At 44.0% G+C, this 18051-nt stretch overlaps 2 protein-coding genes across 2 annotated transcripts; one reads left to right on the forward strand and one right to left on the reverse strand.

Moving 5' to 3' along the window:
- Window positions 1-1024: 1024 nt before the first annotated feature.
- Window positions 1025-3606, forward strand: LOC310873338 (uncharacterized protein). The gene is made up of 2 exons (XM_083785700.1): window positions 1025-1161; window positions 2005-3606. Exon 2 carries the CDS (start codon window positions 2184-2186, stop codon window positions 3069-3071), a length of 888 nt encoding a protein of 295 aa, XP_083641826.1. The 5' UTR covers window positions 1025-1161; window positions 2005-2183; the 3' UTR covers window positions 3072-3606.
- A 6576-nt stretch (window positions 3607-10182) lies between these two features.
- Window positions 10183-17708, reverse strand: LOC310873959 (uncharacterized protein). Its single transcript, XM_083786578.1, has 5 exons — window positions 17525-17708; window positions 14374-14479; window positions 12495-12600; window positions 12055-12295; window positions 10183-11776 (listed from the first exon to the last, which is right to left on the reverse strand). The coding sequence occupies exons 1-5, from the start codon at window positions 17697-17699 to the stop codon at window positions 11613-11615; spliced, it is 792 nt and encodes a 263-aa protein (XP_083642704.1). The 5' UTR covers window positions 17700-17708; the 3' UTR covers window positions 10183-11612.
- Between the last annotated feature and the right edge of the window lie 343 nt (window positions 17709-18051).

Raw genomic sequence — 18051 nt, forward strand, 5'->3', positions numbered from 1 at the left:
AGTGTCCACCACCACCAGTGGCCATTTTAAGATGTGGCAGTATTTGCGGTGGCCGCTAGAAGACGCTGTGTCTTCATAAATAGTCCAGACCAGACAGTGTATGCGATTATGGTGAGCCCCGCTCCCATAGTGACACACACACACGCACGATGCATCTGGCACGCAGCCAAGACTGAGGACACTCACAAGAGGTGGACTGGACTCTATTATCCGGCTCTAAGGAGTCACCCCTACTAGACAGGATGGTGCATTTCTAAAAAGGGAGGGGAGACGTACCACTGCTGGCCTTGTCTCTAGACCTAGATCAATCGAGTCCGAGTGACTAAAACTCTCCGACAATACTACTGTCTGCCAGCCAGAAATGGGCAGTATTTCAGAGTATAAGGCTACCCACTAGAGTTGTAAACTAAGTTTAAGACGGTGTGTTCTTATTTGGCCCGTTAAAAAACGATTTCATGTAGGCCTATTAGTAAATGTAATTATGTAGCCTATAATTGAATATAATAAATGTATAGCTGTCACAAATACACGCAACACATTCACTGGTCCACTACAGAAGTCGATATGCCTATATATTCTTCAACATGTCAACCCCCAATATGGTTTGCACCATGTAATAGCTTAGGATTGTCCTTTATTATTTTCCTACATTACTATTTATTTAATGGTTATGGCACTTGCATTAGATAGTTATATTTAATTGTCATTTTTAATAAGCTTTATGGGTACATTTAGTGACATTTGTTTTCTTTTATTTTTACTAACCATGTGAAACTCAGATATTGAGCCTTGTGGGTCCATCATGCACGTGTAAACTCTTGAGTTTAATCAATTCATTGAATTGGTTCATTTGACTGTGTATATCAGATGAAAATGCTAATGTTTGACTTGAGTACATCACAGGAAGGCTGTCAACGAGGCTACTATGGGGTCGGAGGTTCGCTGTTATTTCAGTAGCAAAAGAGTCCACTTCGTATTTTGAGCGACGCCCCCAAATTCCGTGAAGTGTGTTTGCATACCCTCCGCGGGGAAAAGCGGGGACGGAGAGAGGTGGAAGAAACAGGAGGTCCGCCGTCCATAATATGCGCTAGATTCACACGAATAGTTCCGCGACTTTGGCCATAATCGTCGATGGGAGAGCGTGGACACATTCATCACGAGGTAAGAAGACGCGTTTTGAGGCTACCGTGTGTCGATTCGGTGTTGTCTGGCGGTCGCTTTCTTTCTCCGCGCGGCGAGAGAGAGAGACGTGTCGCAACGACCACTCGGACTGTGGTCAGCTCTCGCCATCGCGTTGGTCGCACCGCGTTCTTAGGTAACGCTAATTATGTGGAATGACTAATCGATCCGTGCGCTAGGAGGCGAGTTGTTGGCCCGTCGTTTCACAATAGTATACATAAACTATTAATCGCTTTAACAGTTTTTCCAACAAATGTGAACAAGGACTGTTGCCTAGTCTCTTTTTTTTTAGCCCAGCAACCGCATCGTTGCGCACCTCGCGTCGCCCTCGTCGATACCAGACAAAAGACAACCTATTTTTTCTATGGTCCACGATCTGTGTGTCCTTCCTCGACTATGCTTTTTGTTATGGCTGGCACACATAACAGCAGTCGTCAAAATGTATTTGAAAAGCGCGCTCCACATTTGACCTGCGCATATGCGCATATCTTTGCATATTGTTGTCGCTCTGTTATTGATTGCATTGATATACCGTGAAATTCTTAAAGGGATACTGCCACTTGTGTGCGGAAATCATGGGCAAAGCATGCAATCTGATGTGTAGGCCTGTTTAATGTTTGTCCTGGGACTTGTAGAATATTCTAAACATTGAACATATACATTTTATTTACCATTCTTTCAAAGAGAAACATTGTTAACGTTCTAACAAGGGTAAAGCTTAAGGGAAACATTTGTCAGTCTCCTATCCCCTTTTCCTCTCTTTCTATTTTCCTCCCTCCAACATTTCTATTCTTAACCTTCTCTCCATCCCCCATTCATTTCCAGCTCTCCAGGACTCTGAAGCTGCTGCGGAGAATGGGAATAGGGACACAGGCCAAGGCTTGCCATTTTGGCTGAAGTAACAGCGGGACGGTTGTCAACCCCACATCGGCTTCAATCCCCATTTCCCTTACCTCTCCGCACACACACACACCGATACGCAGCACGCGTGCACGTTCACTGCTATGTCCACTGCTGTAGAGATCGCTGGGCCTTCCTCCTCCGACCAGGCCCACAGCAGCGCTAAAATCCCCAACGCACCACTGAGACCAAGCCTGAAGCGCTCCACTCACCCATACACCCTGTCTCACTACATCTCCACCCCCTCCACAGCCATGGACGTCACAGGCCTCATCCAGCCCTCCCCGGCCCAGCAGCGTTCCTCAACCCAGTCTGCGCACCACAAGCCCCGCCGTGCCCCCTCCTGGCCTGACATGTGGGAGTCCCCCAGTGGGCTCCACCTGGCCCATGCCGCCGAGCTGCTAATGCGGGCAGGGTTGCTGGCTCTCACCCCGACCACGGAGCAGGCCGCGCTCGGCCCTCAGAGCAGCCAGCCGGCCAGAGGGGAGGTTGGGGGGGAGAAGGCCGACGGCGGGGAGGGGAGCGGCTCGGGGCCTGACGAGGAGGAAGACGACTCCCTGGGCTGCGGGACGGAGTTCCAGCCTTTTCTCGGAGCCTGGTTCCCCTTCAGCCCTGCCCTGTTCCCGCTGGCAGGCTTCCAGATGGGGGGAGGCCGCTGGAGGAACACGGTCATGGGAGGCGAGGCGATAGAGGGGCTGGTGGCCGAGGGCTACTCCCCCGGGTCCCTGGCCGGGGGCGGCGGAGGGAGAAGGAAGAGAAAGAGGTGTGGCGAGTGTGTGCCGTGTCGGCGCCAAAGGAACTGCGACCAGTGCAGCAGCTGCCGCAATCGCAAGAGGGGACACCAGATCTGTAAATACAGGAAGTGCGAGGAGCTGAAGAGGAAGCCGGGAGGCCCTGGGTTCGAGGGCAGGGTCCCCGGGTATGATCTGAGGGGATCCGACTTTACATTGGGTCTGGCACAGGAGAGGAGCAGTGGAGCCTTGGATGGATAGGGACATATGTGACAGCAACACTTTTTTCAGAGGGGTTCCCGATTGGATTGATTTGCTAAGGACCTGTAGTTTTGAACATACAGGAGGCCGTGTTTTAAAATGCTCGGAACGTAGCACAAAGATCGTCCGTTCTGACGTCAAAATTGAGGAGCTGCAGCTCTGAGAATATTCACACTCGCTCCCATCCTTTCTTTTGACAATCAGTGGCTCAGACTAGGAGAGAAAGAGAAAAACCCATGTGTCAACACTTAGGCGATGACAAAATGTAAATATACTGTAAATAATCTGGAAAAACATAATGTCTTTTTTTAACATCCCTTTCCAGTTTGGATGTATTGTGTTTCAACTTAAAAAAGAAAATGAAAAAAAAGGAGCCAAACAATTGTTTTTCAATGGGGAGTTTTGATTCTGTTGTTCTGACGTCACTGCATCACTAAGAGATGAATGAGTTAAGCATAAGCTAAATTATTTCATGTGCAACTCGTACTGTATAGCTCTGTTTGCCCTTTTGAAATAAAAGAAGAAATTAACAATGTATTTGTCTGTAAGATGCTTTTATATTGTGTGTGTGTATGGGGGTAATTTATATTGTATTATTGGGTGTGTATGTTTGGGGGTGTGCGTACGTGTGCCTTTTGAAAATGTTGTGTATGTGCAGATGTAAACACATGTGCTTGTGAGCCTGCCTGGATTATGAGTCACCTAATAGCGCGGCCATGTGCCTTATCACAACCCCACAGACACATAGACACAAACACACCTACATGCCAGCTTTGGCAAGTCCAGTTCACGCTGCACACACGCAATTTCATATAAAACACACACACACACATGAATAACTAACCTGACTTGCACACAAACAATTTACTAATAAACCCTCCGCTGTTCACACACGGATGCAATTTCCTCTATTCACATTCATATCATAATGTAGGCACACAAACACACATGCTAAACCTGTGGGCGAGTATAGAGAGCCAGCCGGGCCGCGGCTGCAGGGTGGGTTTTTGCTTGTTGCCGTAACGATGGTTGATGTGATAAGACCTTCTTCCTCGGCGCCACACTCCAGGGGACCGCAGGGAAGGCGTAACCATGGCAACGGCCGGCCCGAGGTGTCACGCTATAATTGGGCCACGGCTGCACTTCCTGTGCGCCTTCAGTCAGGGGGGATCGCAGAGGGACTGTGTGTGCGTGCCTGGCTGTGTGTGTGTGTGTGTGTGTGTGTGTGTGTGTGTGTGTGTGCATGTGTGCGTGTGCGTGAGTGCATCTGTGGGGGTGGGGGATTGCGTGTTTGTGTGTGTGTTTGTCAGAGAGAGAGAGGGGGAGAGAGAGAAAGCACAGCACGCCAGCCAGCATAGGACCCTGCCAACTCATGGAGAAAGACAGTGAGCTCTAACATCATGCTTTTACAATGTTCCTGCTGAATGAGACACGAGGTCCTTTTTGTAAAAGTCCACAGTTTAGTATTTCTTCCTCTCTGAGACAAAGGGGAATTTGAAATTCTTGGATCCGTGGCTTTTTTCCCCTTTCCCCCTTCGGTGCCTTTCTAGTGATTTGGAGCTTAATCCCCCCCACCACCCTCCCTTTCCCGTCACGCACGCACACACACACGCACATACACACACTCACACACACACACACACACACCGGAAATCTGTGTCACCCGCTGCCCAGCAGGTTCAGTGACTCCCTGAACGCCTGCAGTCTGGCTCCACTGGCCTGCAAGATGGCAGGAGAGAGAGAGAGAGAGAGAGAGAGGGGAGAAGAGAGGATAGGGGGGGCAGTGGAGGACAGAGAGTGGAGGGAGGAGAGGAATTGAGTGTGTGTGGGGGGGCAGAGAGAACAGAGGGGGGTGGAAGAGGGGTGGGAGGGAGGGCCGAAAGCGGATCCAGCCAGAGGGAGAGGAGGAGGGGAGGGGGGGGGGGGGGGGGGATGTGGTGAAGGACGGAGAGGGAAAGAGGAAGGTACACAGCGGAGCGGAGGGGAGGGGAGAGGTGCCTGGGGGCGGGGGGGGGGGGGGGGGGGGGGGTGAAAACAGGAGGGGAGGGAGTGGAAGAGGCACAGGGAGGAGAGAAAGCAAGTGAAACCGTGATGGGGGGGGGGGGGGGGGGGGTATGAAAAGCAGGCCATTGAACACCAACATGGAAAGAGGGGAAAGAGAATAGGAATGGTATGGAGACAGAAAAAAGAGATGCTGTGATGAGAAAGACACAGGGATGGACAGCGGGGGTGAAGAGAGACAGAGAGCCAAACAAAGGGGGAGAGAGTGAGAGAGATTGACTATGGAAGATAACGACGAGGGATGTGATGGAGAGACACTGAAACGTAGCAAGACAGAGAGCGAGGAAGGGGAGGGTATGGGGTTAATGATGGATGCGTTGTCCAGATTCAGGAGGTGTGTGCGTGTTGTCACAGACCCCTGTAGAGGTACATATGTTAGCAGCAGCAGCCCCAGACACACTGTTGAAATGATGCAGTGAAACGAGCCTCGCCATCAAGACAGCGTTAATACACTGGGACTGGGCAGGCCCACGGGCCAGTCAGAGTCAGTCAGACCACCCGGTTTTGCCTGGGTGGTGCCACTTGGGGACACAATGTCGCATTATGAATTTTTTGGGATGGTGTGTGATACAGCATGCACAGTAACTCCTCTGTGATAATTTATCTCTGAGTGTATACACGTGGATTTGGCCACCTTTGTACATGCTCAGTTACAAACGGATAAGTGAACACTGAGAATGTTATTGTGTATGTCCCCATGGTATTAGAATTAACGTATCTGTGGGGCAGTGACTTTTCTGTAACCTATATCACTATGTTAAACATCATTATGGATTTGTATGCATTTGACCAGGGTCTACGACTATTACTACCTACCTAGTAAATATAAATTAAATACAGACCAATGTACCCTATATCCTTGACTCCCATCAACTCACTGGACATAGTTTCATGACTCTGACGAAAACATATCGTTGACCTTGGTTACCTACTACCTAACTGTTAAAGGTTTAAAAATATAAATATACTGTTAATATGCTGTATTCTTATGTAAGTAAAAATAATCTGAATGAATCTACCCCCAAAGTAGGCTACTTCAATGAGATGAGTCAGGCCAAATACTTCTATGAAAACTTCTACAAAACTGAGTAAAGCAGACGAAAACTAATTTCTGCCGTGCCTCCTGTAAATACTCTGAAGGGTAGCTAACTCTGCCTATACAATAACATTTTGATTGGCATTTCCAGGGTAACATATACAATGTTCTGTTTGTTTGCCACATTATGTTTATTTATGTTGAGTTATGGCAAGAACAGTGATACAATCTGTTGGACTACAATCATTATTCATCACTGCTCTGTTTATTTGCACCCTCTCAAGCACTGTACTAGTCAATTACTGTCGGTGTGCATTTAGTCAGCATTCACTTTGTACTAAACACACACGCACACACACACAGTGAGGGGCGCAAGATATATTTATATTGGCCATGACATCTTACGTCATCCTTTACTGCCCTAAACAAACATTAAAATCCATAGACTTGGCTGGCAAACAATTTACATCGTAAATTCAGAAACTCTGCATGGCTTTTGTATGGAGGGAATAGCGCCCCTCAACTTAACAACTTAATACTTCCTAATAATTTAATTAAATACTTTATTTTCACATTTTATTAGCACAATCCCTAGTACTGGACCACACATGGACAAATGACATTATCAACTTGCGAGAGGAGTTTAATTTACTATAGCCCTGTGAGCAACCACTTATTTAAGGTGTTTTTAATTTTTAATTATAGTTATTATAGCAATTATAATTAAGCCATATAAGTCTTATTAGCCAGGGATACATTTGTACACTCTCTGAGTTACAATTGAATACATTAAAGCAGATACAGAATACATTAAACTGTAGGAGTTTATCTGTTTGCATGGAGCATACAAATGTTGGTGGATGTCATTGATTTGTTTGTACCTGATCCCAGGTTTATAGGTTACTCCTAATTAAGTGTGTACAATAAAATATAGCTGTACTCTGGGACCTCAGGATCAGAATTTATTAGCCCATGTCAGCTCCTCACTGACTGGTGTTGTATTATTTTATGGTGGTCAGTAATTTCACATAATAATGTTATAGGCTAGACAGCCATGCATTGAAATGATTGCTTGGGCAATCGAATGGGATTTGTCATATTTTGACATAACATGGTAACTATATGGTCAGGCAGTAGTTAGACTCTAACCGTTAGAGAGCTGAAAGGTCATAGGTTAGATGTCCGACAGACACTGCAGCCCTAAATTAATTAATAATAATAATAATAATAATTCTGGAAAGTTCATCTAGATGTTTTCTTGACATTTGTGCAGTACTTCCATGCTCTATTTGCTCAATCCAATCTGTTTTGAAGGAAACAGTCAAGTAATGGCATCAAGGGGCCAAGTGGGCATGAAGGCGACTGTCTCGCTATGTCAAGATTAAAACAACAATCACTAGATCGTGTGTCAGCGATTTACAATATGTCCACCAACCTATTATTCATATGGAGGCAACACAGAACAAATGGCAAAGCCTCATTTAATCCGTCAGCCATAATAAACATCTGACTACATAGTGTGTATAGAGTATCACTCAGAAGGCACTCAGCCATAAACTTCATCAAGTTTGATTGAACACTGTGGTTTATATTGGACACATAAGGTGTTTGTATTTAACCATTTAAACCTTATTTTGTTGTACATCAAGTAGCAAAAATGGCCAATCTACAAGCTCACAACACAAGCTTATAGATCTAGAGATCTAGGAGTATTGCAAATTTCCAATACTATTGTACTTTTACTCCACTACATTTATTTGAAAACTTGAGTTACTTCGTTATTAGTACAAAACAACATATATTAAGTATTAACCACTTCATTTTGGCCATTTGGAAATAGCCGCACAGTGCGTTGCGATGTGACGCATTGTGAGCTTGTAGATCAGCTATTTTCAAAAGATTTTATACATTTGAAGACTTGAAACGGGACATTCTGCATTTTATTTTTGGTAGGCTACTTTAACTAGGCTACATTTTGATGCCAATACTTTTGTATTTTTAGTTACTCAACTACATTTTGAATTCCAGACTTATAACAGAGTATTTCTACATTGCAGTAATGATTTTACTTAAGTAAAACAAATGGGAGTACTTTTTCCACCACTGCCTATAATGCCATGGCCAGAATCAGGATGCTAGCGTTCATGTGGTTAAAGAATGCACGCCTCAAGCTAACACTGGGACGCATGTCAGAACCTTCCCTAAAGCATTCGGGAAAACGTTTCCGAACGAAATCCCCATTGCAGTTAGAATTGCAGGCCGTAGTATGAAGACTCACCTCTTCAGACTGCACCTTAATTAGCCCGTAGCACTTGCCCTAGCGACGACCTTGCAGGCTTATGCAAAGGCTGTAATTTTGATAGCATGTTTGTACAGCCAGATCTCAGGTCATTTGCAGACATGGCATCCTATAGTCTAGTCTAATGCACTGGTTCCCAAACAGTGGGCCGGGACCCATTTGTGGGTCGCGGACACATTTTTATGGGTCCCTTTATTTTTTGTTTTACTACATTTAGTTTTTAATTATCATTTCAAAACATTTTCAAAAAACGTTCCCAAAAGAAGCAACATTTTTCATGAATTGAAAACAAATTCAATAATCTTTTTCAGTAATTCAATGAAGAAATCTAAGAAATATTTAAGAAATTCCATAAATTATCTACAAACTCATAACACGGCACGAAGCGACGCGTTGTGAGCTTGTTGATATGCTATTTTCACTAGTTTGCATCCCTGGGAGATCTAATTTCTCTTTTGGGTCACAGGCTAAAATGTTTGGGAACCACTGGTCTAGTGTGTATACTGGTAGTTTCAATGCACAGATTATAGACTTTTGTTATATTATAGGCTACTGTTTAGACTGATGAGAAAATATTTGGTTTACCTATGATCCTAGATTACTATTAATATGCATTTGAGGTATTACCTCGTGTTTTCCTTGCTTACTATAAATCGCTCTGGATTAAGAACATCTACTTTAGGAAGGCATTTTCCTTCCTAAATCGTAAATTGTACATGACTCCACACCAACTCCACATGTACTGTCAGTATCACGTGCATAGTATACATTTAAAGAAGGCCATGGTGGTGGGCCTCCTCCCCTCCCCTATCTATTTCCCTCTAAAAAGGCCGCTGTTCAAGGGGCTAATGGGCAAGAGAACAAAGGCATGCTTATGCACGGGAAACAGCACATCACTCCGCCTATGTTAGATGGGTTTAAAAATGGCCATTATGACTTAGATCTAGGCTGGGTTTCCCCAATAACATGTTGCCTCTTATGGGACGCAGATGAACTGACTCCTACAATGCTTTACGGGGAAACCCAACACTGGTCTGCTATATATAGCTGGGCTTTTCACACTGGGTGCATGACTGCCCGTGTGTCGGGTCACATGATTCGAGATATGCATGCATGCACGCGCACGCACGCACACACACAAAAAATACACATGAATAGAGGTATGCATGTCCACACTCAATAGACACTCGTGCACATACACACATACACAGAGGCAGCCATGGAGCCAGAGTCGTGACACTGATGGGTGTGGAGGTACAGAGGGAATGCAGAGGGCTTTTATTGAGTTGGCACACAGTCAGCGCTTCCCGTGACCTGACTCCCATTTGCTATGTCTCCCTTGGTCGTCACACTCTTGTGTCTGCTGCACTGCACACTAATCGGCCCGCCATGCTGTCTGTTTGATCTCAACTATATTAGCCCCTTAATGCATGCCGCTGAATGGACACCGCATGATTGGCGCTGTGAATAACAGCCGCAACATCTCCAAATGATGTGTCCGTCTCGGAATCTTTCAATCTTTTTTGTTTGTTTGTTATTTGTCTGCCTCCATTTGTTGTTATTTCTTCCAGGCCTTGAACTTTACACCAGGCCCAAAAGGTACACTACTACACGCGGAATGAATGTTAACATATGAACAGATGTAACTTTATTGAAATGCAAAGTCAAGGTGCTAATAAAAACATCACCCCCCCCCCCCCACACACACACACACACACAAACACACACACACACAACATTTTAAGTCCATAGACTTGGCTGCCACATGACACATCACGTCAAGTGCTCTAAACAAACATTAAAAGTCCATAGACATGGATGCCATACAACGTCATTTCAAAAGCCAGACATTGGAGGGGCTAGCACCCCTCAAAAACACAACAGATACACTAAAGGGTGTATAGGTGTAAAGGGTGGATAGAAGGTGTTTCAAGTGTCTGTCAGAGCAGTCGCCTCTGGTAAAGAATAAGTGACCAAGTAAATGATGCATGTGACCACATAGTTAAGCAGTAACTACTGGTTAAACATTCCACTCCTCAAAGCTGAACAACTGTGACATCATTCATGAGAAGCTTTTTCTTCCTGTAATAGGATATAAAAAGGTCCACGTTTTATTAGTTTGTTTCCTTTTTCTCTTTAACATTTACCTTTTGTTTATGTTTTCTATAGCCTAATTTCTCACATTCCATGTCTATTCAAAGAGAGACAGTTCTTGTTTGGGAATGTACACAAAAGGCAAAACCTGTCATGTCACTGATTATTATAACATAACGTTCCCTCCCCATCATAGCACATTCATTCGACAGACAAAAATAACAGATATAGTAAACACGTTAAATGAATATCAAAAGTTATATGGGGTCCATCCATTTTGTTAAGTCATTAAAGGCACAAGTTCTTAGCCAGTGAAAACTGATAGTTAAACTTGAGTTAAACTATTCTGAAAAAGTACCTTCCGAACCATCTTTTAGCTGAATAACCACATAGAGGCCACATTATGGAAGAACTTTGCTTTTTGACTCATTGATTTAGCTACTTTAAACAAAATGCTGACAATGGCTGTTTCTGACATCACCAATACTAAAACAGATGAGGACATGTTTCCATTGTATTCTATCTACTGTCCAGAGAGTGATATGGACGAATGAAGAAAAGGATCTAACCCGTGGAACTCTCAGGTCACTGGGTCAGGCACACATCTCTTTTCTGACGTCTGCTGTAAGGAGAATTTCATTTAACGGTTGAATCTCAAGGAGGCTGGTGCTTTTTCACCTGTAATGTAGCATTAGCTCTACCTGCCTGTCTATCTGTCAGTATACATCCATCAGTTTTTTCAGTCAATATCAAAGCAGCTGGGTGAATTTATATTCACTTGGCATCATCAAAGGTGCTTCACTCCTGTGGACCTCTTGGCTGATCCGCAGTTCAAAAGCTTCCAGGTGCATTTGTCAGTCTGTTCTTTCAGGCGGCTGTACGTCTGTGTAGTGGTAGGTCATGGAAGTGAAGCCTAACCAAGCTGACCCCACGCTCAGCCTCAACGTTCTCACTTCACTTCTTTTATCTCTATTGCATCGATCCCCCCCCCCCCCCCCCCCCCCCCAACAACAGTCACGGTCTATGGCTCGTTGACAGTTTCTGTGGAGGCTCAGTGGACCAATGGAGTGGCCAGTTTTTTAAGGTGAGGTGGTTTGGTAGGCACCGGTGGCTTGGCAAAGGCATTGGACGATACACTGCTGGCAAACGCTCTCCTGAGCTGTGCCACGCGACCTGTCGTCTTCTCTTCCTGGCGCCATGCCGTCACCGCCGCCGCTGGACAGGAGCATGACAAAGAAAATCGCATGAATACATCATTTTCAGACTCATACGTCGGTTCACACACACAGTAAAATCCTCGGTGTTCACTTTTCATTTAGCTCGGAGGATGTAAATATGGACACGTAACGGTCGATATTTACTGTGTATTTACGCCATTACAGGATTTTACTGTGCACAAAAGCCTGCATGGACATAGGATATCATTCTCTTGCCGTCATTATTGTCTCTCCCTCCCCCCCCTCTCTCTCTCTCTCTCTCTCTTGCTCTCTCACCTTTGTCCGACGTGTGTGTCCTCTCTGCGCCTGACAGTCGGTCTGTGAGTGGCGGCTGGTTGCCATGGCTACTGGGATGGGGCCGGTAGAGAGGAGGCCACTGTTTGAGGTTGGCCGCACCGCAGCCGTCTGACTCACTATCGCTGTCCTCCTCTGCCAGGTCCTTGGGGTCGTCATCGGCGCTGCCAGAATCCAGCTCCTCCTCAGATGAGCGGTCGTTAGGAGTGACTATGTCGTCCTCCTGGATGTTAAGTGAGACACAGCTCAAGCAGACGTCGAGGACAGTTTGGACACTCTCTGTGTCCGTGTCTTTCTATGTTGTTGTCTAATTCAGTATTTTGTTTGTTTGTTACTACGTACTAATTCAACACCTGACCACTGTACCCTCTCCTGTTTAAGCCACAACCAACTTCAAACACAACCCACAAAAGCGCACTTACATCACTGGGCAGCAGCTGTAAGTGTTGTTTGGAGTTGTGTTGGTGGGTGTCTCTCTCGGGCAGCAAGGTCCTCGTCTGGATGCCATTCATACCATTACTCTGGAATCTGGAAGACAAAGACGTTCAGTTTAGGCCAGAGATAATAGCTTTAACCCCCTTAACCCTTAAAGGTAGTGTGACAACTGTCCTGAGGACCCAGGAGTACTACCTGTTTCCCTTCTAGATGCCAAATCTGGAACTAATTTCGACCTGATATCCTAACCCTCTAAGACCCAGCATTGATTTTTAGCAACAATTTTATTTAATTTAATTACTAAATTATTATTATTTTTTCTGTTCTTTTTTCACCTAAACGTCATCAGTGATGTTCATTGCAATGCCATTTCAATGCCATTGGCCATGATATTTGCATATAAATACCCCCCACAGAGGCTGAAATTCACACAAATAAAAAATGTCTGGACTCCTAAGACTTTTGACCTTTACCCTAATAAAAGTAGGTAAAATAATTGTAATATATGTTTTTTTGTGATCATTAGAATGTCTAGAACATGTTTTATTCATTATTGTGAAAGATATCCCCAAAATGTAAATTATTAATTTATTATATTATTATATAATTATATAATTATTATAGATTTTTCATCAAACTTTTATTTATTATTTTTTTTAACATATTTTTTAGTCTTAGTCCTAGTAGTACAAAGTAGTAGTAAGGTTGAAATCTATTTTTTGCAAGTAGAAATTAATGCGGGTGTTAGAGGGCTAAGCTAATTTAATGATCTACCTTGGCAGAATAGAAAACTAGCAGAGTAGGGCTACTATATCTGCATGGTATACTTTATTAATCCTGAAGGAAATATGTCTGTTATTTTTTGTTCAACCTTTTTGTTCAACCTTTTTTTCAACCAATTGACCTAATATGCACACCGCTGCCATCTTGCACTAGGTGCAACTTCCCATTGACAACCCATTCATCCAAACAGAAAAGTCCTATCTATAAATTGTATTAAACAACGTAAAACTCACCAAAATTACAGCTGTACGAAAAGCATTATCCTCTTTCAATCTGCAAAGTGTTTGTTTCATAAAAATCCACTGTAGACATGTTATGAGCTCCTTTCTGTCAAGACATTCCTTGCAGGTGATTTTTCTTTTAGGTGCTGGAGTTTGGAAGTGCTCATTGACTATCACTCAACAGCCCATGCGTACCACCTGTTTTGAATTTGACATCATTTAGGATGCAGCAGGAGGTTGCTTTACTGATAACGAGTGCTTCCAAACTCTGACACTTAGAAAATAATCTGCAAGTAATGTCTTGACAGGAAGTAGCTACGTAACATGTAGTAACATGCCTACGGTGGATTTTTATGAAACAAACACTGCAGATAGTAAGAGGATAATTCAAGCTTTTCGTACAGCTGCAAGGTTGGTGATTGACATTGTTTAATACCATCAGATAGGACTTTTCTGTTTGGATGAATGGGCTGTCAATGGGAAGTTGCACCTAATTAGCACCTTGCTGGCAAGCTGGCAAGATGGCAGCGGTGTGCATAAGGTCAATATAGTCTGCAGTCAGATCATACAGACCAGAGCTATAGTAGCTACTGTAGCATCAACGTTGCAAGTAGCCTATAAACAATTTACATAAAACAGGTAGGCTACTCTAACCCCATTTAAACTTTTCCCCCTGTTGCACGATAGTTAACAGCCAAATATGACAGACCTGTTACCATATGCCATTTTGAATCTAGAAATTGTATCGTTTGCCATGTTTACATTATCCAATGACTTATGACAGCGCTAAGCTTCAGACTAGAGGAGCCAGACAGACTCCAATCAACTTTGCACAATAGCATATGTGTGGTTCTATGCCTACCTGTCAAACAGAAGTTTGGAGGACCTGAAGTCATCCACCTGTCCAATCACACACACACTTATGTCGCCGTCCCGACCCAAAAGCCAGGTTACATGTTTGCTGGAACCTATAGGAAAAATAGCACATATGCGCATACACATCGGTGAGTTTATAGAGGACATATGGTTTGTTTAGAGCAGTGGTTCTTAAACTTTTTCATGTCAAGGACCCCCAAATTGACACTAGCCCGCAGACCCCATTTGAAAAGATATGCCAAGGACGGTAAGGACCCCCATGTGAGAAGGCTCTAGCAGTTGATTCTCAACCAGTTTAATTTCAAGGACCCTCCGTTTGACATGCATTAGTCTACGGACCTCCATTTAATGGCATTTCTATCTCTATGTCATTTAGCTGGGGACTCCCTGGAACTCCCTCAAGGACCCCTGGGGGTCCCCGGACCCCACTTTGGGAACCACTGGTTTATTCCAATGCGATTGATCTCTATTAATTTTTTTAGACTAGACAACTTTAGATGTTATAATGAATTTTGACCAGACGATGGTGCTGTCTTACAAGCTTACACACTGCAGTAGAGAGCTGTGTCGACCACAACAGCATGTTTTTCTCCCTCTTATTTCTGTCTGATGTGTTTGAGGGATATCAACGTCTGTCGTCTGCCGGTGTCTTATTAGACTTAAATCAACGATAATCACAGAAGAAATCCAGTAAATTGGCTCATTTCAACTGCTCAGTCTGACAGTCTCCTCCTATCTCTCACTATAATGAACTGCATTTGAAGCCCTGTGTCAACATGACCTTGGCATATCAACTTATTGGCATTCACATTCAAACTGCTGCAGTTTGAATATAAACAGGCATGTGTTGCGATACAAGTGGAACCACCCAAGCTGAACAGTTTAAAATAAATCTCCATTGTTGTCAATAGCAGTGATATATAGCCTATAAGAATACTACAGATAGATATTGATCTCTGGAAATCCAGTTGTCACTGCAGCCCGCAAATACCCTGTTCAAACTACTCCCTTCCAAAAAACGCTACCAGAGCATCAAATCTCGTACCACCCGTCTCAGTAACAGTTTTTACCCCCAGGCAGTCAGGCTGCTGAACAGATGACCTTGAACTGTATTGCACTTCACTTCACTTGCACTTTTCTTTTCCTGTTTTTTGTCTTTTCTTGCACTATAGATGTTTGTTTATGTCCTGCGTATGTAAGACTGAAAGTGCTCTGAGCAAAATAAATTTCATTGTATGTATACTCTGTATCTATACAAATGACAAATAAACCTGAACCTGAACCTGAGCACAGCATTATGAAACAGGACAGATAGGCAGACATGGCTAAAGAGATACAGTGGCCCTACATTAAAGAGTACAAAAGAGGTTGCAAGGTACAGAAATAAGGAATTTAGAGCTATCTACTGGTGACCTCTATATTTACTTGTAGTCAACGTGTACATGAACATGTATGGGTACTATAAATATATAGTATCCCCAACAGTGGATAAAAGAGGGGTGTGTGAAAGTTATTCTATTATTTTTTTGAAGAGCCCCTCCTATGCCCAGATTTGACTGTGTTTGTGTAAACAAACGTTGAAGACAAAAGTGTGTAAACAAACGTTGAAGACAAAAGTGAGGACGCAAATTGTGATTAGCCGGAATGAGATGATGTATGATGATAAGAGCGCGAGCGCCCCTTGCTTCACACAGGTGTGATTTTAATTCTTTGTATTTTTTGGGGGGAGGGGGATCTAGTCTATCAACCTAATGAAATATTCAAAATGACAACGTGATTGCTGTTCATCTACTCAACTTGCATTTGTAAATGCAGAATATATGTTATAATAGGACATACCTTTCATGTTAATAGACTCCAGTCTAGTGACCCAGACAACTACAGGTAGAGACCATCATTCTTTCGCTGTCGTGCGAGATATATTGTGGATACTCACAGTAATTCCTCTCAATACTGTACTGAATGGTATATACTTGTGTGTGTGATGTGATAGCTGTAGAGGGGTGAATTCCATTACAGAGATACAGTATGATCCCGTTATGGTCCTATATCGCACCTATCAATGACCTTTGCATCCACACCTAGGAATTAACAAGGAATGTAGCACAGCATTAACGTAATGGAAATCTTCATGGGCTGCCGGCCCTTTGTGTGTGAGACTGTGAGTATATGTGTGTCTGTGACACTTGGAGGCTTGTGACTGAATATACGTGTGTAAGGATAGCCTTTCTGGGCCACAGGGCCATGAAAAAAAGAATAGATGCAGATTGTAGGTTGCACACACACACACACACACACACACACACACACACACACACACACACACACGATAGCCTCTCAGGTGACAGAGCAGAGATTGGTACACAAAGAGGGTAACTTGATATGTAGTTTAAAACGTGGTGCCTTCCCAAACCCCAGAGCTTACTCAACCCTATTCACCGCACAGGTAGAGGCCTACTGGCCTAGTAGTGTGCACAGCTAGTGACACATGTGCACGTATGATGCAATTCAACTAACGTAAGGTATAGATTCGAATCTAGGGAGAAAAAGTGAATGATAGAACTGTAGATTAATTGAGCGAGTGAGAGAGCGAAAGAAAGAATAAAAGTGACTTGAGGTTTTGACAGTCCCCTTTGTGTTATACTTAGGCATATAAAAGGCAAGTATGCACAGGCACACGCATTATTTTCCAGTATAGTATACTATAGTATGTGCTGCTACAGTGTACATAGTGCATAGTACATTGTTTTGGGGAACACCTTGTATAGTACATGCAGACACACCTACAGTATGTGTGCACACTGCAGTGTCGGTAAGTTTGAAGAACATGTAGGCGTGTATGTAAAAGTAAGGATGTCAATTCACGATCCCTCAGCAAGACACAGACAGGTCTTGTGTGCTTTCTGAAATGGAGCGTTCTTTTTTTGATGGAAGATATCGCTCCCTTTGACGAATAAACGTTTATCCTTCATATGAAAATGATCATCACGGAGAACGGTTTTCAATTCTTCTGAATATTCCTGTACCTTAAGAGGTTAACCAAAAATAAACCTCTTTTACTGAGGCACATGATTTAGTTTAGAAATTTATATTTAACCACAAAAGTGATGATCCTTGTGCATTAAACAGCAGTTTACCTTTCTTTGGCGTGGGGGTCTCTAGCCCCCCGCTCCCCTCAAGATCATCCCTCGCTCTCCAACGTCGAACCTGCTCCTCTCTCATCTTGAGGAAGAGGATTCTCCTCTGCTCCTCGCTCAGGGCTTCCAACACCTCCGGCTCCACCCACATGTCCTCAAGGATTTTGGCCAGCATCCTGCTCCTCCTGCTTCTGAGCACCAGAGTCTATTGGTACTCTCTTGTCTCCCTCAGCTCCCGGGCAGTGGCGTGTATTCCCTCCGCTTTGGGAATTGCCTTTGGGGGTAAATTTAGTTGGGAGCTCCAAGCGTGGCCAGAAGAATAGACTATAGTGAGCTCCTGTGTTGTTTCCTTAGCGCTGTAGTGTGGGAACAGGTGCAATCTAATTGCTGGAAGTGGAAGTTCCTCTCCCGCTCTGTTGCTGGGTTCGGTAGTATCCTGCGTTTGGGAGCTTGTCCGTCTCTATAGGTCAAGGTGCGCTGTGTCTCGTCGTGGGCAGCTGAAAGAAACGCTCTACTGTGGTCTGAAG

This window comes from Protomyctophum parallelum (genome assembly GCF_964188405.1).
Source record: "Protomyctophum parallelum genome assembly, chromosome: 16".
Lineage (NCBI taxonomy): Eukaryota > Metazoa > Chordata > Actinopteri > Myctophiformes > Myctophidae > Protomyctophum > Protomyctophum parallelum.

What these genes read in the sequence shown, in the direction of transcription:
- LOC310873338 (XM_083785700.1), top strand. Translation starts at nt 2,184, where the DNA reads ATGTCCACTGCTGTAGAGATCGCTGGGCCTTCCTCCTCCGACCAGGCC.
- LOC310873959 (XM_083786578.1), bottom strand. Translation starts at nt 17,699, where the DNA reads ATGCTGGCCAAAATCCTTGAGGACATGTGGGTGGAGCCGGAGGTGTTG. An exon ending in TCCAAACTTCTGTTTGACAG is followed by an intron (nt 12,601 to 14,373) that starts GTAGGCATAGAA and finishes TTTGTCTTCCAG; the next exon opens with ATTCCAGAGTAATGGTATGA. An exon ending in GACACACACGTCGGACAAAG is followed by an intron (nt 11,777 to 12,054) that starts GTGAGAGAGCAA and finishes GCTCCTGTCCAG; the next exon opens with CGGCGGCGGTGACGGCATGG.